General features: G+C 42.8%; 2 protein-coding genes across 5 annotated transcripts in view; one reads left to right on the plus strand and one right to left on the minus strand.

Annotated features, from left to right (window-relative positions):
• The window catches only part of TTC39A (tetratricopeptide repeat domain 39A), a 50,853-nt gene extending 39,439 nt beyond the window's left edge, over nucleotides 1-11,414 (plus strand). For all 4 annotated transcript variants that reach the window (XM_030279294.4, XM_072932930.1, XM_030279292.4 and 1 more), the window contains exon 18: nucleotides 2,849-11,414. In XM_030279294.4, the coding sequence (XP_030135154.2) occupies nucleotides 2,849-2,969 (121 nt within the window). In that variant the 3' untranslated portion in view covers nucleotides 2,970-11,414. The remainder of the gene's footprint in view (nucleotides 1-2,848) is intronic.
• A 1,729-nt stretch (nucleotides 11,415-13,143) lies between these two features.
• RNF11 (ring finger protein 11) overlaps nucleotides 13,144-25,832 on the minus strand; it is a gene marked incomplete at its 3' end in the record, with an annotated part of 28,709 nt that continues 16,020 nt past the window's right edge. Inside the window, 2 exon segments of the mRNA NM_001245666.1 lie at nucleotides 13,144-13,471; nucleotides 13,854-14,023. Of these exon segments, the coding sequence (NP_001232595.1) occupies nucleotides 13,300-13,471; nucleotides 13,854-14,023 (342 nt within the window).

A 25,832-nucleotide genomic window follows, 5' to 3' on the forward strand; every position in this document is an offset into this window, starting at 1 on the left:
TTTGGTTTGGACCTTTCCAGTGGTAGGTGTTGCATTTGTCCAGTCTTGGACTTGAAAAAAGAGCCAAAAAAAAAAGTATCTTAATAGGACTGTCAAAGGCTTCCGTAAGAAATAATCCATGTGTAACAAAATGTAATAATCCTTGTAGTCTATTTGCTTATTCATATAAAGGATGTATTAAATTTAATCAAAGCTTTGTGTTATGGCTAAAATAGCATTATTTAAATTGATGGCCAGCACTGCCTGTTTCTTTTCTCGATGAAATACATTTAAGATAACACTTCACATTACACTTGGTGTCTTTGTATTGTTTCACCTGCATCAAGGCAACCAAAACACCTGCTTTTACTGTTTTGTGTGATTGATTTTTCTAGCAAAGTAGGTTTATGGGAAGTTGGACTTGATAATATGTGTTCTTTATTATAAAATTAACAAAATACAGGTTTTGTCTCTGTTTGAACTTCTATTTCTCTGCTGAGCCAAAATTCTGGTGGTGGGGAGGAAGGAAATCCAACCCAAACAACTCTCCCTCCTCCTCAAGGATCCAGCAGCAGCAGGGTAGTTCCCCTCTGCCTGGGTCCTGAATGACTCCAGATGTGCAGAGTCACTGCCACAGGTGTGAGCAGTGACAAAACTGATCCTGCCCCTGGGTCAGAGGGTCAGATAGAGTTTTTATGTTGCTTTTTGTCCAAGTCAGGCAACTCTGCAAGGCAGAGTAGCAAATCAAGCCTAGCAAAGGTTATGCCAAAAGCCTGTCAGCACAAAAATTAAAATATTGCAATCTTTAATCTCCTGTGCTTCTGAGCCTCATTCTCTGCAGACTCATGGAAGATACTAAGAGCAACAAAAATTGCATTAGCAAAGTGTGGTGGAAAGTGTTTCAATTGGCTTCATGTTCCTCAAAACACACCTCTCCTGTCCTCATTTCTTTTATTCAAATCTCTCTTAACAAGAGATCTAGAAATGAATGATTTGGAGCTGCTGATTCCAGCTGGAACTTCTGTCATTGCTGCTTGGCCTGGCAGTTTTGAGTGTCTTGGGTCCCCTCAGGAGAAGATGTTTGGTTTAACAGACAGCAGCTCTGAGAAATGTGCTGTGCCCAGTGTATGAAAGCTGCTACTCAGACTCACTGTGCTCAAAGAACTCTTGTAAACTGTAATGACTGAAAAAAAAAAACCCGAACCAAGCAACCAACCAAAAAAAAAAAAACCCAAAAAACACCAACCCCACCCTCATTCTAAACCCCATTGTTTCAGTCAGTCATAAATAAAGGTGCAGCTCTTACATTTCCACCTGTGGCATTAAAATACTCTGGGTTTATGAGCTTTCAGCTACCAACTCTGAATGTCTCAGCAGCCGTGAGAGGGAGGGCAGAGCCTTGGTGGGGCTGCAGAATTCAGTTTGCAATTGGCAGGCGCACAGGCGAGTGCTTGGCTGGTGCGTGACATTTGATTTGCCTGACCTAAATCCACGTCCTGCTGCTGGCTTGGATCCTCAGCCCTGCGAGAAGGAGTGGGACGAGATGATAAACAGTTTTGGCTTGGTCATGCACTGAAATATTTCTCTTTGTATGATTGTAAACTACAAACAAGAATATCAGTGTACTCATGAGAAATACAGGCTCGGCATGACAAAATCCATTTCATTTAAAGGAAAAACTCCAAGGGATTTCAGATCAGCACACAGCAGAACCTGGCCACCTCATTTGCTCAGTCAGCCTCTGGGGTGTTGCATACATAAAATTATAAGCTGGTGTAGGATGGGCATGGAATTCCTTGTTTTCACCAAGAGACTGGCACTGCCACAGACAGATACCACGCTGCTATGCTTAGTTTGAATTATGAATTTAGAACTTAAATGCTGTTAAGATACACAGAGTTTAATCCTTAATGTTATGTTTCTGTAAAGATGACAAATAACTTCTATGAGAAAATTAGCATGGTGTAATCCTGTTTTGTATCTGGATTCTGTATCCATCCTGTAGGAGCTGACATGTTAATTCCTACTAAGTAGGATCTGCAATTTCTATGTGGTCCTGGGGCAAATTTTCTTTTTTTTTAATATAAGCTTTTCCATGAAAATGCAGGTTCTTTGAATCTTCCAGTAACTCTTTAGAGCATGAAAGAACTACTGGAAACTATAGGCAGATGACAGTGTGGAGCTAGGTACTAGATGTGTGTGATGGAAATCCTGCCAGTCCTTTCCTAGGATGGTGAATTGCTCCTCAAAAGCTGATATGGAATCTGGTGTGTGCTCACCTTCTCTTTCCACACTCTGGAGCAGCAGCTTTTCTGCCTTCATTTCCTACACACAGAAATCACATTGTTGGCAACCATAGGATGGAGATGGGTTGTTTCCCTCCTCTGGGTCAGGACAGCTTTCCTTCTCTCTCTCTCTTTTTTCTCTTTTTTTCCTCCTCTTGCCTTACTTTCTTGAAATGAGTATGCCTTATTAAAATAATTTTTTTTAAATGCTGAAAATATTTGTATTCAAAGCTGTCAGTTACACTTTGAGAGGGAGGAAAATTTTTCTAATTTCTGAATGTAAACTAAGTGGATGTTACAGATAATTAATATAGACTCAATATTTTGATTGAGTGGACCAGATTCAATTTCTTACTAAGCTATATTTTTCTGGTAATTGCCAGACAGTGGAACTACAAATAAAGAACAAAGAGTTGCATTGTTTGGCCAGCAGCACATGCCTTGTATTTTAGAGTAGGCAACAAAGGAACTTGTGAAGAAAGAATTTTTTGCTACTGTTGTTTTCCTTAAAACAGTAATACAAAGATAACTTAGAAAGGTTTTTAAAATATATATTAATTGGAGTGAGTCTTCTTTTGTTTCAGACAAAACTACAAGAATTACTCCATGGAAACAAGGACACATTTCAGAATTCAAGCTGCCCTTCACCAAGCCAAATCCACGCCAGAAAATGGAATGCACTGTGGAGCCTCGGCAGTATCGTAACTTTTTCTTCTTTGATGTTCTGTTTGTTGCAAACTTTGGTGCAGAAAATTACTGACACTTTAGAATTATTTTTCCTTCTCTTTCAAGTCAGTGAAAAACCAAATAACTTAAAGTTTCAAAGGTGATGCATAAAACATTAATCTAGTGTAATAACATGGCAAAAAAATCTCTCAAACCAACCATAACCTTGAAAAATATTGTTTTTCCAACAGTGTTTTTTTGACACTTACACACACCTACATCTGTGAAATTCATTTTTCAATTGTGTGCCTTTTTCTTGCATTCACAACATTACGTTGTAGCTTGCTTAGTGAAAGGGGAACATTTGAAAAGAAAACAAACAGCAAAACTTTAAGATTTCCAGATTTAATCTCAGTTAGTTCTGAATGTTTATTTGGATCCATACTGCTAGCAGCTAAGAAGGAAGCATTGCTTTTTCCCAGTGCCCACTTAGTTGGAATGGTGGGAGAAAATCTCACAGCAGGGAGGAGCTCTGGATCCTGGGCACATCTAGTTGTGCACAGAAAGCTTCTCTTTACCAGCTCCTACCAGTCACATTTTTGCTTCTGTAAGAACCCTGCTGGTGAAAAGAATGGTCTCCCTTATGCAAGTACCTTGACTTTTTCTTTAGTTTGGTTTTCCTGTCAAGTCTGCTGCTTGTAGCAGCTGAATTAATTTGCTGAGGATTGCAGGGGGAAAGGTGGTGATGGCATAAAACTGCATCACTTCTTCTTTGACAGTGGGAGTTCTTAGGAAAGGTCTTTTGTCAGATGAACATGATCTGAAGCTTATGTCAAATTGAAAGCACAAGTCCTCGAAGGTCATTTAGGAAATGGCAACACTGCAGTGGCTGGAGCAATACAGGAGTTACTGTGACAGTGCAGCCCTTCCTGCAGTGACTGCTCTTAGGATTCCCAAGCTGCCATGTCCCTGTTGCACAAGGCTGATGTTCCCTGTGGGAGGAAGCTGGGGCTGGAACAGGCTCCCTCAGCACAAAGGACAGCCCTTTATCCTTCTGCTCTTTATGGATCTTTTGGGAAATTTTCTGTGTAAGGGGCTTTGAGAATAGAGCAGTGAGCTGGGTCTGCTTTCCAATGCTGCCATGGAGTTCCTGCTTTGCTGGAAAACTGGTGAAGTCAGTGGTACCACAGCTTTGCCTTGTGTTTGCTGTTCTCCAGCCTAGCTCCATGTCTGTATGCCTCTGGGGTTTTGGGACACACTTCTACCTCCCTTTTGAAAGAGCTTCTTCCCCATTACCCATTCTGATGGGTGGAGATGGGAGGTCTTCTGACAGCCCTTTTTCTCCAATGGAGACGTTTGTCAGGAGGATTCATATCTATGTACCTCACAGTGCATATCCTTTCTAAAGTGATTGTTCCCAGCAGAAGAGAAAATTGACAGTTTATAGCTCTGCATTTGCCTCCTCAAAGGAAATAAAATTGTTTTATAACTGTAGATTAATATGCAAGGAGACAGAACCACCAGTTGCTCAACACGAGGAACTTGCATTGTCTTAAAAATAGATGCCCTTTATAAAAGTCTTTGCAAGTTAAAAATCATAGAAGAAGAATGCATTTTTTAAAGTAACTTTCTCAGATAAATTAAGTTCTGATAAATTTCTTGATTCAGATAAAATTCAATATAAACAGTTATGCTATTTACATGCTGCACATCAAAACTTCAGTGTAAAAATTCAGTCATTCTTTGTATAGAATAAAAAAAATTTCTTGTTCTACTTCATGCATATAACGCCTCTTCTTCCAGTTGTGTCCTTTTCAAATATTTTGGCAGCCTTAGCATCTTTTAAACAGTAATTCTATGTGAAAATTAGCATATATTGTACTTTGCAGAAAGTGAACAATCCTTCTGAGTATAGATTCATTTCTCATCTTTGAAATTTCACCCACAACTTGGTTTTGCTTGATCTTAGATCACAAAATGATGTGATACTCAGACAGCTTCTCTGATGCTTTGCAGCAATGATAATCCTAAGATTTTCCTAAGGTTTTCATAACCTTCCTAAGATTTTCAGAGTCATCTTTGCTCAAACAGTCAGCACCAGTCACACTGTGGGCCTGATCTCCACCTTCAGCTGAGTGCTTTGTAGTTCACTGTGGTATTTCCCTCTGACCCCTTGGCTCCCAAGCCATAGCAAATAATCACCTTCCTGGTGCAATGAGGATTTATGGTCTGTAATAATATGGATTCACTTGAGGAGAAGATGAGTGGAAGGTCTGATACATTGTCATTGTGTAAGTTTTTTGATGTGTTACATTTGCAATTGCCCAACATCACTCTGCTCATCAGTTCCTTCATTTTGGTGCTCCTCTGTGGCAGGGATCCAAACTCCTTGGGGTCAGGCTGGGATGGAAGGTTGATGCTGGGCTGGTTTTTCCATTGCTCCTCCAGCAGTGCTGAGTGGTGCCTGGAGCAGCTCTGCAGGAGAGTAAATTGCTTCATCAGTCTGGAGTCCCAAATGCAGTGAATCAGGGGAAGCACAAAGGTGTGAGTTCTCCCCTCAGGGTGCTCAGCAGAAAATAGCAGATATTGTCATTGAATTGCACATCAGAGACTGAAGCATAGCCCAAGATTCAGGAAATGGAAGTATGACTGCAGAAGGATATATCCACACCTCAACTGCAGAAGGAGCAGTTCCTTCTGCAAACACTGAACTGTCTGAGCAATGCTTGAGAAACCCACTCTGTGCACCAGCCTTAGCCAACAATGCTGCAATCAGCTCTTCCCCACCCTCAGACAGCAGAAAAGTTTTCTGCACTTGGTATGACCTTTATCATAAACCTCACAAACTTTATTTCTTCTTCGATGTATTTTTTTTTTTTTTTTAACTAGGAAATGTTTTCCTGCCAGTAACCAAGGAGAGGTAGAAACTCCTACTCAGTTTCCTGGATGTCTGCAGCAGCAGCTGTGGTGCCCCATGGGACAGTGCTGTCACCTGAAAGTGGTGCTGGCAGGAAGGGCAAGGCAGTAAAAGGGGCATCCCTTTTATCATGAGCTCCGTGATGTGGAATCCCTGTGTGAAAGGTCTCTCAGTGAACTGGGGGAGGAGAGGGCTGAAGAGCCAGCAGCTCCTGCTGAGCTCTGGTCAGGTGCAACTGCATCAGCCCTCAGCTCCTGTGAGTAACATGAGATGAGATACAAACTGCTGGGTGAAGGATGCTGGAGCTGGACCTGGACACAGCTTTTCTGGGTGGTTAGAAGAGAATTTGATGATGTCACAGCCATGCTGCTGTGATCTGGAAACACACAATTAAGATTGCTCAACTCCACCTGTGTCATAGGAGCCTGCTTTGCTTACTGACTGGCTGTTCAGTTGCCAGCTGACACGTGCCATCAGGGATGGGTGGTTTAGGGACTGTCCCCTTCTGACTGTGCCTGGCCTTGGGCTGTTTACTCCTCAAAGCTTGGCTTAGGAAACAGCATTTTATGAAATACAGCAGCATAGAACAGGATCATATCAAACATTTCCTCCCATCTCACACTGGCTTTGGCATTAAATTCTGTATTGAGTGCTTTAATATTTTTAGTTATCTGGGGCCTGAGTCCAAGACTAAAAGCTCACAGGCTGACAGCTTGTGTTCCTCTGGCCCAACAAAGGCACCAAGTAATGTTTCTCCGTGTGAGACAAGGCTTTCCTACAGGTCAGTCCCAGAATGCAAAAAGCACTCCCAGGAGTTTAAACACAATACTCAGCCTCCAGTTCCACTTGCAAGATGCATTTCTTTGCCTTCTCAAGCATAAAAACAAAGCAAATGTGTATGAAATGACCGAAACAACGCATTCAACACTGTTCCCCCTCTGGGAGGAAGGGGAGAAGATAAAGAGGTGAGTCATGTTGTTTACTGCTCTACAGGAAAATGGGTAATGGTTGGCAACATCACTGATGAATGAGATTGGGCAACCTGAACAGACTAGAAAAAAACTTGCTTCTTTTCTCATTATGTTCTGCAAATACATTTTGGTGGCAGGTGATGTGCAAAGCATGTGCCAGCAAGTGTTTTAATTGAATGATTTGTCATCATAGAATATTTTTTAAAGATGCTATCTAGGCTTGCTTCAGGTGTTTAAAAAAAAAATCCAAATACTTTCTTTTAAGGACATGCCCAGTCAATCCCTGTCTCCAAGATTTATGAATAGCAACAGAGCTAATAAATACCTGCATTGCACTGTGGTAAGGTTCTGCATAGTGTTTGCTCAAATTCAGTCATGACTCTGTAGGACTGGGCTTTACTCCATTATTTTCTGTGGTTTTTTTAAACCTCTGGACCTACTTATTTTCATTGCTGGCTAAGCATAGGCAAAATTTTTATTTAGAATTATGCATTGCAGGGAAATCTACTTGCTTTCTCTCTCCTTGGCTGTTTTACAGGAAGAATACAAAACAGATCAGTCATAACCCCCTGCATGCTTTTTATGGGTTGATTCAATTTTTAAAAAGGCAAAGAAAAGTTCATCTTGTGTTAGCAAAGTACAGGAACAGCAGTTTCAGGCCTGTGGCCTAAAAGTATTGATGTGGTGGAAAGAGAAGATGGGCAGAAGCTGCAATACTCTGGATGGTTCTCCTCTTGCTATTCCTTTCATCCCGCAGCGCACAGGGTGTGAAGGTAAGAACAGCATCCTTGCTGCTGGAGCTGTGTGGGATGTTTGTGTGCAGTGCTGGAGCCTGGAGCCGTGCTTGGTGTCAGCTGTGTCACAGGGGCAGTCCCAGGAGGAGCTGGTGCTTTGGGAATGCTTTCCCTGATGTTCTGGGGAAGGTGCCGATGTGAGATGCCTGCAGCTGCCTCTGCTCTGCAGATGTGGAACAGGAACTGTATCTCAGTAGAGTTCAGTAACTCATTCTGGGGAGTGAAGCAAGGCTGTTAACTCCAGAGGATCCTAGAATTACATGGCTCATGTTCAGTGTCATCTTCATCTGGGTACAGTACCCAGCACTGCTCTCACCACCACTAGGTTGTGCAGCTGCAGAGGTTTTTAGATGCAAAGCTCAGGGCCAGTTACAGTTTTGATATTTCAGTCACAGATAAAATATCAGGTTGGAAGGGACCTCAAGGATCATCTGGCCCAACCTTTCTTGCCAAAAGCAGATGCTAGGCAAGGTGGCCCTGCATACTGTCCAGCTGAATCTTAGAAGTATCCAATGTTGAGAGATCTAACATTGTCTGGGAGATTATTCCAATGACTGATGCAATTGTGGAAAATGTGGTTAGTCTTTCATTCTTAGGGCTTGTGGATACTGAAGTCAGGTTTCCGTTCTGTGATGCTGGCTGGGCTCGTCACTGATGCAAATATATGTTGGTATTTCTAAGGAACAGCAGGAATTCCATGCACAGTGTCTTTGCTACAGCTCTGTTGTTGTCTGATTTGTCACACACACACATACATAAAAAAAAGCATATATAAATATACATAAAACATCAATGTATGTATGTATACTCACACACAGTGGTAACAGGTTCTGGAGCCAAAGCTTTTTGAAAAGTTACCAGAACTGCTTGAACTATTTATTAAATAGTTCAAGGACTTAAAAAAGGCAAGGTACTTTAAGACAGCTTTGGTGATGGCTGAGGAAAATGCAGAGGTTAAAGGCCTTTACTAATGGCTTGCAGCAGGATCACACTGCAGGACTGTGCAGTTTGCAGCCTTCTAGAAGACGAAATCCCAAGTCAAACCGGCAGTCTAGCAAGAGCCCTTCAGTGGTGTAACCTCACAAAAATGCAGTTTTATGCTCTAGATTTGAAGGGCATCAGTTTTCAGTCTGGACTAGCAGAGCTCTGCCTCAGTGGGATAGGGCCTGGGATGGCTCTGTCCTGCTCAGAAAAAAAATCTGGGAGTGATTCATCCTTTTCCCCCTTGAATTCTTGTCTTGACTGCCTCCCTCAATCTGCTTCCCCAGCATGAATCCTGGATTATACAGGCAGCTCCTGCTAATGTGGCAGAAGTGTGGGCAAGAGGCTGAAAAGGTGAAGTTTGTCTGTCATGGTGCAGTGAGAGCCCTGGCAAAAGGGCAGCCCAGGGCCCATGCAGTGATGAATCCAACATTTACTGCTGTGTGCAGAGCTCTTGAAATGCCTTCTTGCAAAGAAAGACAAATGTTTCGTAAGGGTTGGTGCTGCAAAGAGCAGGTTTATTAAGTTTCTGCTGCTTGTTTTCCAGCTGGGAGGACAGAGGAGGGCTGGGGGCTCTCTGTGCACGCTCTGTGGCTGGGCCCCTCTTGCTGAGTAAGCAAATACCTCGGGCTGTGGGAACACAGAAAGGGCTCTGCACAAAGAATTTCTTCATTATAAACTCCTCTCTGCAGCTTTTATTTAGCAAAGTGTCAGAGTAGAGTGGATGTTGTAATGAATCAGTTGCTAGCGTGAAAATACGGTTATTTCTTCTGCTTAAATCAAAAAGATGCTTTAGCAGAGTGCATTTAGACTGTTCTCTTTATCACAAAGCATTAACTTTGCATTTCATACCAAGAAGTCCAAAGCCCCAAACTCTTATCCCAGAACAGGTTTAAATGCAAGACAATCTGCAAAGGATGGTTAGCATAAATTATATTCTTCAAAGTTAAATGCTATATAAAAGGAAAAGTTAATCCTTGAAGCTGATTTTTATTCTGGGTATTAAGACAAGAAGGGTACTTCTGAACAGATTTTATTCATGTGTTTTATAGGCTGTCAACTAGAATGTATGTTTTTAATAAAAATGTGGTATCTGTAACAAACTGTGTTTGCAATCAGCCAGCATCCACATTTTTTCCTGAGTCCTTTTAATCCAGGCTTTAACTGCTGAGAGACCCTGTATGTTTAGTTTCAGCCATCTTGTTATTTATTTCACTGACAGTCTGACTCAAAAGAATTTTCATCTTTACCACGATTGCACAAGGACAGGAAATGTTGAAGTCCTGAAACTGTGGCAACTGAAGTAAATTCAGGTATTTCATAATCCCTCAGCCCAGAAATGTACCCTTCTGTCAGGGAAGACTGCCAGCCTTCCAAACACAGAACTACTTTCAGCCCTGGGAAGCTGCAAGACCTAAGAGCTTTTAAATATGTGGCTCGTGTTCCTTAGAAAGAAATGCTCTGGGCTGGGTTTGTTTATAAATGATTCTCCCCCAGATTTACATAATGAACTGACAACAAGTAATAAAGATTACCATCCTTAGATGTAAAATTATTAAAGTGGTAATTCCTGTAGTATGCAGTAATTTTTAAGCATGAAGGTCTGTACAAAACTGAATATTCCTTACTTGTCATTACATCTCTGGCTTCAGGTTTGTGGGAGTTTCTCTCTCATGCAGGAGACAAAACCCATTTCCTGCTCTAATCTGCAAGTGGACCCCAGGCACATCCTTGCTGTGCCTCCTTTGTGCAGGTGCTGCTCCCTCCCAGTGCAGGGACAGCAGGGATGTGGTGCCACTGGCCTGGGGCGTGTGTGTTTGACACCCCTGTCCCTTGTGCTGCTGGAATGGAGCCTGCTGAGCCCTCAGCCCAGCTGGGTCTGTGCCAGGGCTGCTGTGCCACTGCCAGCTCCAAGTTACAAGTGCCATCACTGCTCTCCCATCACACTGCACAGGCCCCATGAAAATGCTCCAAAGCACCAGCTCTTGAGGGCTGTCGAGCACCTCCAAACTCAGCTCCTTGCACACAGTGGCTGGAAGAGACTTTTTTGTTTGTTTTTTCCTTCAAACTGCTTTGCAGACATTTTTCTATGGGCCTGCCCACCCTGGCATAAGAAGGACTTTGGGTGAGCAGGTCCAGGTGAGTCAGAGCCAATTCCCTCCCGTCACTCAGCTGCAGGAGACTCCAGCTGGGAACAGCCTTAATGTGTTTGAAGTGCAAGTAATTGTTAGACACTTCTAGGACAAGAGGTAAATGTATCTTCATCTTAGAGATGGTAGAAATAAGACACAGATCTGGTTCTACAATTAGCTAAAATTCAGGTTATACTTTTTTTTTTGCATTAAATTTAAATCAATTCTTCTTTGCATTTGAATTAGAAATCACCCAGAACAGTATTGTACCTAAAAACTTGAAAAATAATTTGATTTATTTGTTATATTTACACATTTGTCTTTAAGCTAAAATTTGAACTTTTTTGTAATGGTCTTGTGTCAACAGCTCCAGTTTTAGCCCTTCACATCTTTTTTGCTATTTAATAAGTATTTTAATAGAAGTAATTTCTTCTCTTAGCCCAGTCAGTATCAGTGTTAAAAGTTCAGCTGCTCAGGTGTCAGCTGCCAAGGAAGGCATTCAGCTTAGTAACCCATCACTTCCTACTTCTTTTAAATCTTTCTTAATGAGGTTTTGTAATAAATAAATATTAATACCACCATGACAACACTGTTTTTTTCAAATTGTTCATTTGCCAGTTTTAACAAGATAAAGAAATGAATACTTAATGTGGACATTGTTTTACCAAAAAAAAAAAAAAAAAAAAGAACCCAACCCCTGAAACAAACAGACAAAAAGGAAGACACAAAGGAACACACATGGAATGATGAAAAGGAACAATGATATTGCACAACTTCAGGTCTCCCCAGATTTTGATCCATGTAATTAGGTATGTATGAATTCAGCAAAATGTGTCCAGATAAACGTGTGGCCATTTGAGTGAATCTAGAACTGCAGAATGTTTTCAGTTCCTTTTGACTGCTCCTTGGAGTTCTTCTCTAAGGGAGCAGGGTGCTGTCAGCTGCAGGAATAACAAACAAATGTCGACTCTCCATTGTGCTGACCAGTTATCCATAACCCACAGAATTACAATTCTCCTCTACTGTAAATGTACTAAGTCCTCAAAGGACCTGGGTCTTTAAACACAACTTCTTGTATCAAGAACTCAAACTACATTTGAAACACAATCAGAGAATATCCCCCAATTTGCTGTGGTTAACTTGAGACTGTGTTTCATTTCATGAGACCAGGGCTTCTCACTGTGTCAGGGTGGCACTGGATGCACAGAAGTCACAGTCAAGGGAGTGGGGAAGAAGAAAAAAGGAGAAAATCATGCTAAGTGGGAAAAGGCCTTTAGAGCTACAGTCTTTGCTGGAAACTATCTTAACAAGCATATACTGTTTGCTACAGAAATCAGGGAATTGTGTCATTCTGGCTATAGCAGGACTGTTTGCCCCTCCACTGCTACCCTGACACTCTCTGTTTATATAAACTTTGCATTTATGTGCAGAACAAAGTCTATTTTTCTCCTCTCTCCATTCATTCCTGTTTGGTGGACTCATGTGCCAGCCAGCAGGGCTCAACAGATACATTTAATACAGGAGACTGAGATACAGTATGTTTATTCTTAACTTCTGATAACCTAAGAACTACAAGAACGAGAGATGCAGTATCCATTTGCTATTATCCAAGACAACCATTTTAGGGAGAAAAAAATAGAATAAGTGATCAATGCTAACACTACATTAGTTCCAGATTTTTTTTTTTTTCAGTTATGGCAGCTTAACTATTTATTGTTCATCTGGCCCACTTTTAATCTGATCAAGTTAAAGGTCATATATTAAAGGACTGTTATTTCATCGAAACCGAAGGAAGTTATAAAAAAAAACCCCATGAAACCACAGTTTCACTGCAGGACTTGTGTCATATCTTCATAATCTGTATCACTTGTAGAAAAGGGATAATGCATCTCAGTTTGCTTATAAGCTTGGAGATCACTTTGAAGTCTGCATATTCCTAACTGCAAACAAAATATAGCACTTTTAACAGGTTATAAATAAACTGGTTTTCAAGCATAGAGCCAGCCCAACAATAACAATACACTATTAAAAAGACCTAAGGCAATGAATTCCATCTCCAGTGGGGAAAAAAAAAAAAAGAAAAAGAAAAAAACTGTGCAAACAAGCTTAAAACTATTTCTTTGTGCCAGTGTTATAAAATGTAGATTTCAATAAAGCCTTGACCCAAATGCCAGGACTTGTGAAAAGAATCAGAACAAAACTGGTTACTTTATTTAGGAAAAAAATACTCTTATCTTGCTGCTAATAAAATCGGATACACGCAGTTTAAACATTTACAGTTGCTGTAACACTTTACACAATTCCTATATATGGGTGTAAGAACAAACATTAAAAGACAATGGTGGGTCAAGGCTTTACATTAAAAATAACAACCTACTTTTCTATAATCTCTAAAATACTATGTTTTCCAATATTTGCAGCCATTCAGGAATATTTTTTTATTTATTTATTAGGAAATGTATACTTTGTGCATGATCTTAATTCCTAATTCCTGGCTCTTTGGGCTGAATGACAAAAGGATCAAACCCATTGAAGTGGATGGTCTCCTCGAAGGTTCAGTAGAGAAACCCTGGCTCAGTTAGTCTCATATGATGAAAGCAGTGCTGCATCCACTGGCTCCATGCAGGATGGACAGGTAAAGGATCTCATCAACCAGTCATCTATACAGTCCAGGTGGTAAATATGCATGCACGGCAGAAATCGGATAGGGTCCCCATAAACAAAGTCCATCATACAAATGACACACCTGGAAGGGGAAAAATAAAGTATTAAGCTCGCTGTTGCCAATCTGGAAATTAAAACCAGTGTAATATCTATTCCTGGATGCTTTTAGTATTTGTAGATACTGTGAGGAGAAGCCTTGTGTAAGATAAAGGAAAGAGCCTCAAATGGATGGAGTGGTTTGGGTTAAAGGGACCGTGGAGCCCACGGAATTCCAACCCCCTGCCCTTGGCAGGGAAGCTACTCACCCCATCAGCCTTCTCCAGGACTTTATTTTTTTTTAAAAAAGCTACACTAAATCACAGTCCCTGAAAATAAGGCACCCCAGGTGACAAGGTGAGGTTTCCCAGGGTAGCATCCCAAACCAAGGCAACAGCCAATCCCTTCCACTCGGGCCCAGGACTTACTCTCGGATCTTCTTCTCGGAGCCGTCCCTGCCGGGGTCGTAGACGCCTTTGGGAAGGTGCTGGATGAGGCCGATGCGCTGCGCGATCCGGATCTGCTCCTCCTCCGTCAGCTGCGTGGCCAGCCGGGTCTGGCTGGGCGTGGGGTGATACACGGGAACGGGAACCTGCTCCTGCAAACAAAATGCTTCCATGAAAAACCACCTCAGAGCTTTCCCAGCCTTCCACAGCACAGGACAATTCACAGTCCTACAAATATTTGTATGAACTCCCGCTCCTACTTGGCAATTTCGGGGCTATAATTATGAGAACAGGGTAGAGAATTGAGAATTGAGGGCAGTATTAGAACAAGGAGCTGTTCGTGGTTGTTCTCTGCAAAAGCTTTTGATCTCCAGGAGCTGTTCATACAAGAGACACATGGACAAGAAACTCCAGAAGCCAGCAGGCAAATAAACCTTACAGGCACCTGGTGAAATGCTAAGATACAGAACTGAGCACTGTAAGGGCTTAGGGAGAGCCCCAGTATCTGCAACTGAAAGTAGATTCTATGAATTTTATTAATTTTATCTTTTTACATTCAGGAAGAATTCTTTAGAAAGATGAGGACACTGCTTACTCTCAAAATTTTTAGAGAGGAAGGTTTTACTTATTCTGCAATAATTAAAATTTATGTGAACTGCTTTGGGCCAAACAAACTTAAATCTAGAACTGTAGATTTAATTTTCATGTGTTAAAAGAATGTTACCTGGACAGCACAAACAACATAAATAAGTAACCCAAGTTTTATGTTTCTTCTCATCCACTAGTATGACTTTACAAGTTCTTCCAAGCTGGATTCAGCTATGGATATGTTCCAGGTATATATTTTCAAAAGAAATACAGGTAACATATAGCTGTTATGCAGTCCTTCCTCAACCACATTCTGAGAAGCTTCTTTTGAATATTAATGAACTTTAGATCATATATTTTCACTAACATTTATATTAACATGGTATTTAATTTACTTTCTTTTAAAGCATATTTTGGTACATAAATACCAATTTTGAAGAGGATAATTAGGACAGTATTGGCCAGTAGCCATGAATCTGCTAATAACAGGTAATTTCTTTCAAGACACTAATTTTAATGGTTCTTCTTAAACAGCAGAAAAATAATTCAACTTATAAATGTATCTGAAAATAAACCTGCTGCATCAGACACACAATGCACCGAATCATCTGTTTGGCAAATGCCAAATTTGCTGTTTTAGAGGACACTGGTGGAAGCTGAGCCCAGGCAGGTGTGTGCAGCTGAGGCAGCACAGGTCACCTCCCACATGTAACACTGCATTTGTCAAACCCAATAAAGCTCTTCTTCCACTGCCAGGAATCACAGCACATGGACTGCCAGCCAGGACTCGTGGAAGACTAGGAAAAACTGTCCCAGGAGTGAGGAGCCTCTCACTGGTGCCACCCATCAGCAGAAGCCCTTGCTCATCAGAAATGCTAATTACAGATACAAGGCTGCCTGGCAATTCACTGAACACAGTGCCTGCCACTGGCAATTCAGCTGTGGGGTAAAATTCACAGTCATCTCTTAATTTAGCTAGCCTAGGATTTCCCCCTCTTGTTTCCTGGCAGAACTAAGAGGAATTATGAGAAGGTTCAAAAGACAGAATGCCAGGGGTTCTCCAAGTGATTAATTTCCTGACTACTCTGAACCATTTTTCACAGAATCACAGAATTCTTTTGGATAAGCTGCCTTTTAGTATTTTAAATTATCTAAAGTATTCTCTAATCATCATTTGGACAGCAAAAAGCACCAGCTGAACCTAGGGCAGGGCTGTCAGATATAACAGTATTCAGAAAGTGACTGCAACCTTTGCTGCCAGCAAAATAAAGCGTTTTCCCCTGATAAATGCTGCAGACCCTCTGTACCAAACACTTCAGCTCAAAGCAGAGCCTGGTCCTGGTTTGTGTTTCAAGAACTTAACACCACAAACTATCAGTAATTTTTTTTCCCCAGGGCTTTGCTGCACTTCTTTGAACAGGTTACTGAAGCAATAGCAGGATGTTACTGCTACCTCCTTCACTTGTTACACAGACTAGAGAACAAGCAGCATTGGAGAGGGATGTGCCCTCCTTCACATCTAGGAAAAACAGGAGCAGTACCATGAACCACAGGCACAGCATAGGCTGATGCCAGTGTGGGCAGGAGGAGAGGAGGGATCTCTAATACAGCTCCCCTGGCTGAAGCCATGGCTGCAAGTGATAATGCAGAAATTCAATGAAAGGCAAAAACAGGAGGACAAAAGATCAAAAAAATCCACAAAATGTCTTTAAGACATTTCATTGCTACTTTGCAATGAAAACTGGTGGTGAATGTGTGTAGCAGAACAGCAAACTGATGGCCTCAGCAAAAATGATACAACAGAAGGAAATGACAGGTACGTAAGAATCTGCTCTGAGTTAGAACAGTCACATCTGCACAATTCTGAAGTGAGCAACAGTCACACAGGGCCCTGTCAACAACTGCTTTGGGTAAGTTTTGGACAGGAAATAACACAACTTCTAAACCTGTCATATGCCAGACAAGAACAAAAGCTCATTCTCTTGTGACTGACCACTGAGGGATGGACCCTGCAGCTGGAGAAGCCACTTGTGCATTACTGCAGTCCCCTCTTCCCTACAGAGGAGCTGGAGGCACCCCCGGCCCCCACACAAATGCTTTCCCGGCTGCCAGGCTGGATGGAAACTCCTCCCTTTGGCATCCAGGCTCAGGTTCCCTCCCGGCACAGCCACCCCGGCTGTCTGACACAGCCCATTAAGGCAGGAATTTATTGTCGCCAGCTGGGGGCTTCTACAGTTTCACGTTCTAGACAAGAACCTCTTGTCAGAGGAGTAACTGGGTGAAAATGGTGATGTCTTTCACCACGATGTGCTCACACTCCTGAATGCAGAGAGCTGGAGTTGGTGTGGCTGTTGTGAAAAATGCAGAACAAATTACTGTAAATAAACCACAGAGACCACTCGATCGCCAGGCACTGAACACCCTGCCTGGTGGCACTTTGATCTCCCCTCCCCACTGCTGCTAAAGCCTGCCCAAACTGAGCCCTGCACATGAATGTACCAGGGAAAGGAAGGACACAGCCACACACGCTGCAGTGTCACATTATAGGGTACATTGACACTGACCCTTTCAAACCAACCCTGTCCCCTCCAACAGCTAAAAAGAAAAGGTGTGTTCACACCTGCACGATTCCAAACCTATTTGGAACTACTTCTTCATGAGAATCTGAGAGCCCAGGTTTCTCTGACTGCAAAGTGAGGTCCCCAGGTCCCTCAGCAGACCCTGACCACCCCCCTGAGTGGAGCTGGGCTCCTGCCCCCTGGCAGCCCCCTGGGCACACACCCAGCTGGCCCAGCTGGCAGCTGCAGCCCTGCATTTCTCCACTACCCAAACTCTGCTGCAACTTTGGGACTTCAAACACCCAACAATAATGCCAAGCTGCTGGTCCCGTGTGGGTTTTGCAAATCCCTCACAGTTTGTAAAAGCTGCTTTCACTGACCAAGGTCCTGCTCCTCCAGGGTGGGTGTTCAAGGGAACAACTCGAGACTTCACTCAGCTCACATCTGTAGCCACGGGCCCCCTGACATGGATGTATATAAAAGAGATTGGATTACCCAAGTAATTATTATTTTACACAAAAGATGAACATAAATTTATTGCTCTGGTGTCTCACATTTCTTTTATCGATCATGGAAAATGTTTTTGCAGACAAAATTACAAAATACTGAACTTCTAGCCAAAGTATGTGTTATTTATAATTTGATAAAGATATAAGGCACTTCAAACTAAGATGAAATGTCATACTAACTCTATTACTTCGTGCAAAAATCCCTAGAAAAGGCCAAAACAAATAATCAAATCCACATGTTACTGTTAGGCAATGAAATAAAAATCACTTTCTGGCACTTAATTTACTTTTGTCAATTATTTTTCCCCATAAGAATTTAGTAATGATGAAACACCTCAGATGCCCATAATCCTGGAGATACACAACTTAGTTCACAAAGTCAGTGGTATCAGCACAAGTTTCCCTGGCTTTCTGTGCACAGAAATAATTCACACACACAGTGTTCATTCAGCCCTTAAAAACAGCAGCATTAATTCAGTCTCAAGGACTACAGCAGTGTTTGTGTCTCCATCTCACTCCAACAACTCCTCCTTTGGGGGGAAAAAAAAAAAAATCAGAGGACATCTAGAGGTCTGCATTTCTCACTCCTAATGGAAAAAAAACATTTTCACACAGGGCCTAAAAGGCCCAGAAACCTTCAACACAAAGATTTCCAAGCTCACTTTGGATTCTTGACTAGAAAAAGGAGGTTTCACAAAGCATGGTTTTAAGTTTGAAGTTTCCTCATCAATGCAACTTATTTTAGTAACTTATGCTGTTGTAAATCTGCTTGTCTCTTGTTTTACACCCTTTTTGTCTTGTTTTTGCAAGCACCATGAATTTGTAATACAATGAAAACAGGTCAGTGGTAGATCAGAAACTCTTAATCCTTGGATAAAGATTATTTTAAGATCCTTCTACAGCCACATATCAGCAGTATGTTATCAGGGCTTTTGTTTGTTTGTTGTTTTTATAATTGCACCAACATGCCCAAATTATCCTTTTGGGATGGTCAAAGGTGAGATGAATAATTCCTAACATCAAATAGTTCAAGATTAAAGCCTCACTGCTGTCCCTGAGATCCTTTCCACAGCCTCTGCTTTCCTCTACTGATTGCTTTGCCCTGTTTCCATCTCTAAATTTTCTTCCTCACCTAATCCAGTGCTCTCTGTGTGTCTCACTCTGGGATATTAATTTGCATTTTATCACCAGATCAACGGTGTATCTGTTAATTCAGTACGACAGAGGAGACAAACACCTCCCTAACTATGTTATCCTACATCTTTTTCACACTTTTTAAACCAGTAGCTGTAGCGCTTACGCTCCTTGCGGTCGCTGCCTAATTAATTAATGCAAATATAACAGTTCTATTTGCATTTCCCCAGCTGTTCCCACAGCTCTGTTCTGAAATCCCTTCGACTTGCAAATGTCCTGCCAGAAGAGGATGTCTGAAGGCAGCTGCCCTGCCTCACACACACCAGCCCCCACTACACCTCAGCCCCCACTGCAGCACTCATCACCCCACTCACACGCAGCTCAGCCTGGCTGCTCCCCAGCTTTCTCACCTCTAAGGAGCCCAAATAACTCACCTAAATATGAACAACCTCAGTTTATAAATGTAAAGTCAGGAGGTGAGAAAAAAAAAAATTGCGCTCTTTGCGGTCTGTTTCAAAAATTCCTGCTGAATTTGATGAAATTTTCTCACCACTTTATTACTCACAAAGAACTTGCTGGGATGATGGTCCAGGGACCTTTTCTGTGAATGTCATTTTGATCAGGGTGAAAAACTCAAACTCCATCCATATATGAATACACATTCTGAAATAATATCCTCCCCCAAGACACATTAATGTAAAACCATGCACCATTATAATGTGCATTATACAACAACTACAGCTTACTTTAATAATCCTTAGAATATTACGAGCAGCCTGCCAAGTATAAAAGCCTTTTTCTGCCATACAGAAGAGAGCAGTTAATTTATAAAGGTGAACAGCAGTTGCTATAAAATATCATGTAATGAAATTGTTACCCAATTTTTTTTATACTTCTGCTTACAAGTAGTCACTCAGTATGAATAGCTGCAACTTAACGCTGAAAAGTTCTTCTGAAAGAAAAAGCCCCTTATCTCTCCCTTTTGGAGGGGACATCTGGGACAGACAGATCAGACATGTGTACACACAGTTCCCACCACGGTGCTCCTAAGGAAAAATTACTAAGAATTCTGGCATTGTAGGAATTGGGCACTGCAAATGTGGTTGGTAATTAATATAACAACAGACTGAGGAACCACTCTGCACACAGGAGAGGAACCTGCAGGATCTGTGCTGTGTTTCTCCTGCTGCTGACTCCAGTTTAGAAGCAACACCTGTTTTGAGTCATGGATCACACTTCAGAGAGAGGTGTTTTTTGGTGAAAGCCACAGTGGTTCTGCAGAGATGGCACAGCCTCATTCACACTATAACCAAAACTGTAAAACAATCTTGTGCATTCTTCACAATTGCTCCACTGAAATTGCTAGGAAATAAATTTATCTGAAGACTTGGAAGAGTAGCAACCATGAAAGAAAGTGACTGCTGACTCCTAAAATATCACCTGTCCCCTGAGCTCAGCTTTGCTACCAAAAATAGGGCTGGGACACAGAGAGGAGGTACAAAGTAGATGTATCCTGCCTGCTGCTTTCCTAGACAGTGACAAGGGCTGTGAGAAAAGGACTTTCAAGTTTCATCCCTGTGCTGTCACACAAACCCAAAAAGGCTGTCAACCTACTGCCAGGACAAACAGTTGGCAGTGCCCATGCAGCTTGGCCAGAGCAAACCCAGCTCACCTGGCAGATGGAAATCACCTGCAGCCCTGCAGAGTCACCTGCTCTGAAATCTGATTAACCATCAAGGCAAACCTAAATACAAAAGACTAGCAAGAAGGAGTTGCAGGGAAAAGCAGTAATTAAAAAGCAGTAATTACTCCCTGGAAGTACAATCTCCTGACACAGCCAGTTTTCACATTTCCAGGCTGCACAGCAGGTTTCTCTGACTCAAGGGCGTCAACATTGGACACTGATTTCTTCTTCACCAGCTTTGTGTCAGTTTTAGGTGTTTTTGTTCCATTCTCGAGATCCCATCAAACATCAGAGTGTGAATTTTTTCAGGAAAGTCAGTAACTTATACACCAACATGTCCCAGACCAGTAAATTGCTCACCAGAGAATTGATTCTTTACCTCCAGACAGCCTCACTGGCAGCTCAACTTACAGCACCAGGCCACAACTTCTGAGAGATAACAAAGCCCTCTTGTTACAGCTCCCAGCATGTTTATTTTAATAGGCTTCTTTTTATATTGAGAAGGAAAAGATTCATAAACAATTTATAAAAATTCATGCTTTTCTGTCAGGCTGCTGCAGTGAGAAAAGCCAGGAAAGAACAGTTGCACCTAAACATTAAATTAAGGATACTCAGGCACAAAATGCAGCCTCCTGAGAATGGAAAACCCCAGGGACTACAAAGCAAAGCAACTGGGTAGGGAGAAAATCTAGCAGAATGGGCCAGCAATCGATTCTGCAGCTGGTGGTGGAAAAACGGCACATGAATGTGGATCATCCCACCCCATAAGCAACCCCACATCTGTGTTACTGGTACATATCCTCTCCCACTGATACCAAGTGGTTCTTTGCAGAAACCCCTCCTTAGGCCTGACAAGAGCAGACAGTTATTACAGTGCTATGACTGCATTAAACACAGCACTTATGGTTCAAGTGCGATGGCTGCTGGAAAACTGAGAAGTAGATTTAGCAGGAAATAAAAACCTGAAGTTTTCAGGGGAAAAAAAAAACAGTTCTGAGGTGGAAAAGGCTGAAAACAAGTACCTCAGACTGACTGTCTCCTGTGCTGAAAGGTAAAGTGAACCTGCTGTGTGCCACCCACTTACTGCTGTGGAACTGCTGAGTAGCAGGAAGCAAAAATGTAAAAGAACACCCCAAACAAAGGAATGGAGTTAACATGTTTTTTGGAGGCTGCATTCAAGCACAAGAGATGGGGGAAGCTATGATGGAAAAGCTGACAGAACAGGAGCAGTCCACAGAGACATTGGGGAATAGTTCCCACTTCCTTCAGACATGTTTGCTTTCTGCAAAGGGTAAATATCAGTCAGTGCAACTTGTTTACAGTATAAATCAAAGGGTAACAGCTAAAAAGTGGTGGTATTGATCATCCTGGGAAGAAGATGCAGGCAGCCGTGACTCTCGCTGGGCCAGGCCTGTGTACAGCAGCAAAAGGCTTTGCTCACACCCTGCCCTGCTCCCTGATGTGGGACACGCAGGATCTGTCCCAGACACGGTCCCTGTGCACACCCCAAACCACCCCGAGGCTCACACGTGCTTCTGCACCCAGACATGGGCCTGGCCCAAAGCTCCCTCCCAAAGCTCCCCAAGCATTGCATCACTCTGTCAAGTGTGTGCAAGTCCTCTGTATGAAGGGTCGGGTATGGATCACTGGACAGGCATTCCCAGGGAGGAGCACAGGGATATGAGGGACTTAGGTGGGCAGTGTAAGGCACCAGGAGTGAACAGCAGTGCACACTCTGCCCTGAACTGCTACTGAACCAACAGGCTCAGTGCAGCTGGGTAAGCACACCCAGCCCCTGCTTATGGTGCCATTTCAGGGAATTTGGGGATTAGTGCACAGCTGACTGCAGCTGGTCTAAAACAGCACAGCATTGCAAGGTCCTGCCACGTCCCTTGCAATGGCTCCAAGGACACTGCTCCGCCTGACTCTCCCCTCACGGAAAGCAAACAAGCCATTGCCACTGACAGTGTGATCTCTGCAGCTGCTGGAAAGCTGGGAACAGGCAGGCAAGAGAAAATGGGAGGAGTGCCCCTGTTGGGAGTCAAGCCAATTGTGAAAACCTGACTCCAAACACTTAAAAAATAGCAAGAGTGTTAAAATATATCTTCTGGCAAGAATTAGGTCAGCTTGATGGCAATTCTAAGAACAAAACAGCCCTTCTGAGGATTTCAGGAATTAGATAGCAAAATTATAGAAATCGGCTCTAATTAGCCAAGAGGACAGACTGGGGACAAGGGGCCAAGCCACAGAGTAAACATTAAAATGCACATAAGCTGAATGCACGAGCAGTGAATCCATCAGGGGAGGCATAAATACACCCTGTACTTTAGTGTGTAAATAGACACGTATATGTGTGTATTTAAGGGTGCTAGTTTGAACTAAGGAGAACATGATAACACATAGCAGAGAAATATTATGCAGAACTAGGAAAGGATTTTAGAAAAAGAGTGAGTAGGATATCAAAGGATCGGAGAAATCAAGTGACAAACCAGCAGCAGCTCCCTCAGATCATCTGCCCCTCATTCACGCACTACCCTAGCCCATGACACAAACCTTTTTGTAGCCACCCAGTTGTAAGCAGGCACCAAAGAGAGGTCTAAAAGAGGACACAGCTGTTCTTTTTATAGTGGGTTACCTTGCCAAAATACACAGAAGAGGCAACACAGGAAGGAGAGGGCTGCTGCAAACCTTGACAGGGACCTTCCCCTTACCAGGGCCCAGCTGAGGCCAAGATGTGCCAGAGCCTGGGAAGGTGGGCCAGCAACATCTCCCAGCAAGGGAAGCCAAGCAGGAACCTGATGAACATTTTTCCATCAGGACAGGCAGCAAACAGGGACTCTGCAGTGCAGGTCTCTCACACACTGCAAACCTCTGCCACACCTGACAGAATAATTTTCCATCAGGCCTCAAGAGCAAACAGGGACTCAGGAGAGTGGGAATCTCATGCAGTAAAAAGCTCTGCTACAGCAAAAGAAAAGGAGAGAAAACAGATTGCTCTACTAAGGATTAATGACTTGGGGAGAAAAGGGGCAGCAGTCCACACACTATTTCAGAAGATCAAAAAGCAGATGGGGCTGGTGATGAGCTGGGTCTGTGTAACCACAGAGCAGGCAAATCTGCAGCAGAGAGACTGCTGGTGTGGGGCACCTGCTGTGAGACTGTGTCAGTAAGGCAGCCCATGACAGCAGGGGCTATTCCAAAACCCAGCATCTGTGCTATACCTCACTGCATCATAACTTTGTACTCAATTTGAAATATTTTAATTGCCTTTTTAACAAAGCCATCCTTAGTTACAAATGCTTGCTCAAGCAGACAGCTGCCACACCTTGGCAGTTTGATGGTACACTCAACTCCACAGGCCTTTTTATTTTTTTATTGGCATCCGAATTTCTAATGGACACCCCTGAGATCAAGGTGTGTTAAGAATTCTTGTCTCCATGCAGCAGGGAACTGTGCACAGGCAGCCAGGAGGCTTCCTGAGGCCAGTTAAAGGATACATCAAGGCTGCATTTTGCAACAGCATAACCACAGCTTTTTTTAAGCACGTTTCTGCATCAGTCTGTTGGAAAGCCTCACATACACCTGCCATGCACTGGGGCACCTCAAACATAGCCCAAGTCTCTGTGGGCCACTGGTGGTGAGGAGGCTGGGAGAAGTTGTCCCTACCATCCACCCAGCCAACAGCTCCTCTCTTCCACCAGACCCTGGGAAACTGACTGGGGTTTTCTGTGATTTCAGTCACATCTTGAGGCTGGAACTGGTCTGAATTGGTGCCAGCAGCACCCTGAGCTGCTGGGCTGTGCACAGCTCAGGGCACTCCATGGACACTGACACTTCCCCAAGGCACCCACTCGCTGCCATCTCCCACTTCAGAGAGAATGAGCACACACAAAAAATGTGATCTATTTGTTTAGCACCACTTGATAATAACATTAATTATTTCATCTCTGAGTTAATAAGCAGCAGCTGTAAATAGCCAGAGGCACCGAGTCAGCCTATCAGCTCACCTCATCCAGTCATTTATTAATCTTAAAGGAATGTCTCAGGCATTAAATTAATATTTCTTAATCTCTTGGTTTGTTTGGTTTTGTTTTAAAGCAGTTCTCTATTTATAAGCAAATAATGACTGCATGACTATCAAGGCACACTAAAGCCTGACGAAGCTCCACTTCTCGATGCAGTATTAGCAGTGAACACAAGGGCAATGTTTCTATTTTTTCCAGCTAAGTCTTGTCCTCGCAAGCAATGACTCTGCGTTTTCAGCTTGCAGGGCACAAATCCAAGTGTGATCTCATGCAACTGTCAAACCTCTTCTAACAGAAAAAAAGCCTGTGCCAAGAACAGGTAGAGAAATCATAAATAGCTCTCTCAGGAGTTGGTTATACAAGTGAAATATTTCCAGAACACATTTTTCCTACTATTTTGAAGTTTTAAATGCACAGAGACAGTTCAATGGGCAACCGGTCATCCCTTTAACGTGTCACCAGACAACACGAATTCATTTCACTGCTATGTATGAAACAGCCAGATGTTGGTGCAAGCAGGACAAATTGCACACGTTCAGCTTCACAGACAAATTAGGTACAACCTCCACCACTAACTGTACATGCAAACACCTGGCTTTTCTTTTCAGATGCCAATCAGAAAACAGAAAGGCCTGTGGAGCTGAGTGTACCATCAAATCAGCCTTTTCAATCTATGGTACAGTGGGGCTTTTTACCCTCAGCTTTGGATCTTGCCTGGGCTGGTTTCACAGCAAAAATACCTGTATCCTTTTCAGCACAGGTGCTTTCAGAGCAGGTGGTTTGAAGGAGGAACTGAAGCAGGTCCAAGGTTTTGCAAAGGTGAGGGGGGAGATGGAGAGCACAGAGCCCAACCCAGCCTCTGCAGCTCCCCCTTCATCTTGTTCAGCTGCAGTGGGACGAAGAAAAACCTCAACTTTGTCAGACTGTTCCCCTGCTTACACCCACTGTCATGGAGGACAGGGCTTTGTTTACATGCAACTGCTTTTCTGAAGGAAAACTTGGAGCTTCTGCAATGGATCCATCCTGCTGTCTGCATGGATCAGTAAAACCTACCAATGTCCCCACGACAGCCCCAGCAGCACACTTAGTAAGAATTTCAGATACTACCAGGGACATGGCACTTGAGCACCTACTTAAGTACTTGCCTGAATTATGGCTTGGGCTGCCACAACATCTCAGAAGAACAGAAAACTGTTTGAGAGGAGGGACATGAGAACAGAGAGGTCATTTTTCCAAATATGGACTGACTGGTTGGAAGACAAAGCCCCATTTCACTCTGACACACCCGCATGAGGGCAGCTGCAAAACCTGGAGATTTCCAGCCTCAGCTCATCCACACACAACAACCCATCGTTCACGCTGTGTGAGGAACATCAGAAACCCTGAACACTAAATACAGTGATATACAGGAGGTAATTTTACAGCTGGAGGTGAGAAAGTCTTGTGGAAATACAAAATTTGTC

This window comes from Taeniopygia guttata, chromosome 8, assembly GCF_048771995.1.
Source record: "Taeniopygia guttata chromosome 8, bTaeGut7.mat, whole genome shotgun sequence".
In the NCBI taxonomy this organism is placed as follows: Eukaryota; Metazoa; Chordata; class Aves; order Passeriformes; family Estrildidae; genus Taeniopygia; species Taeniopygia guttata.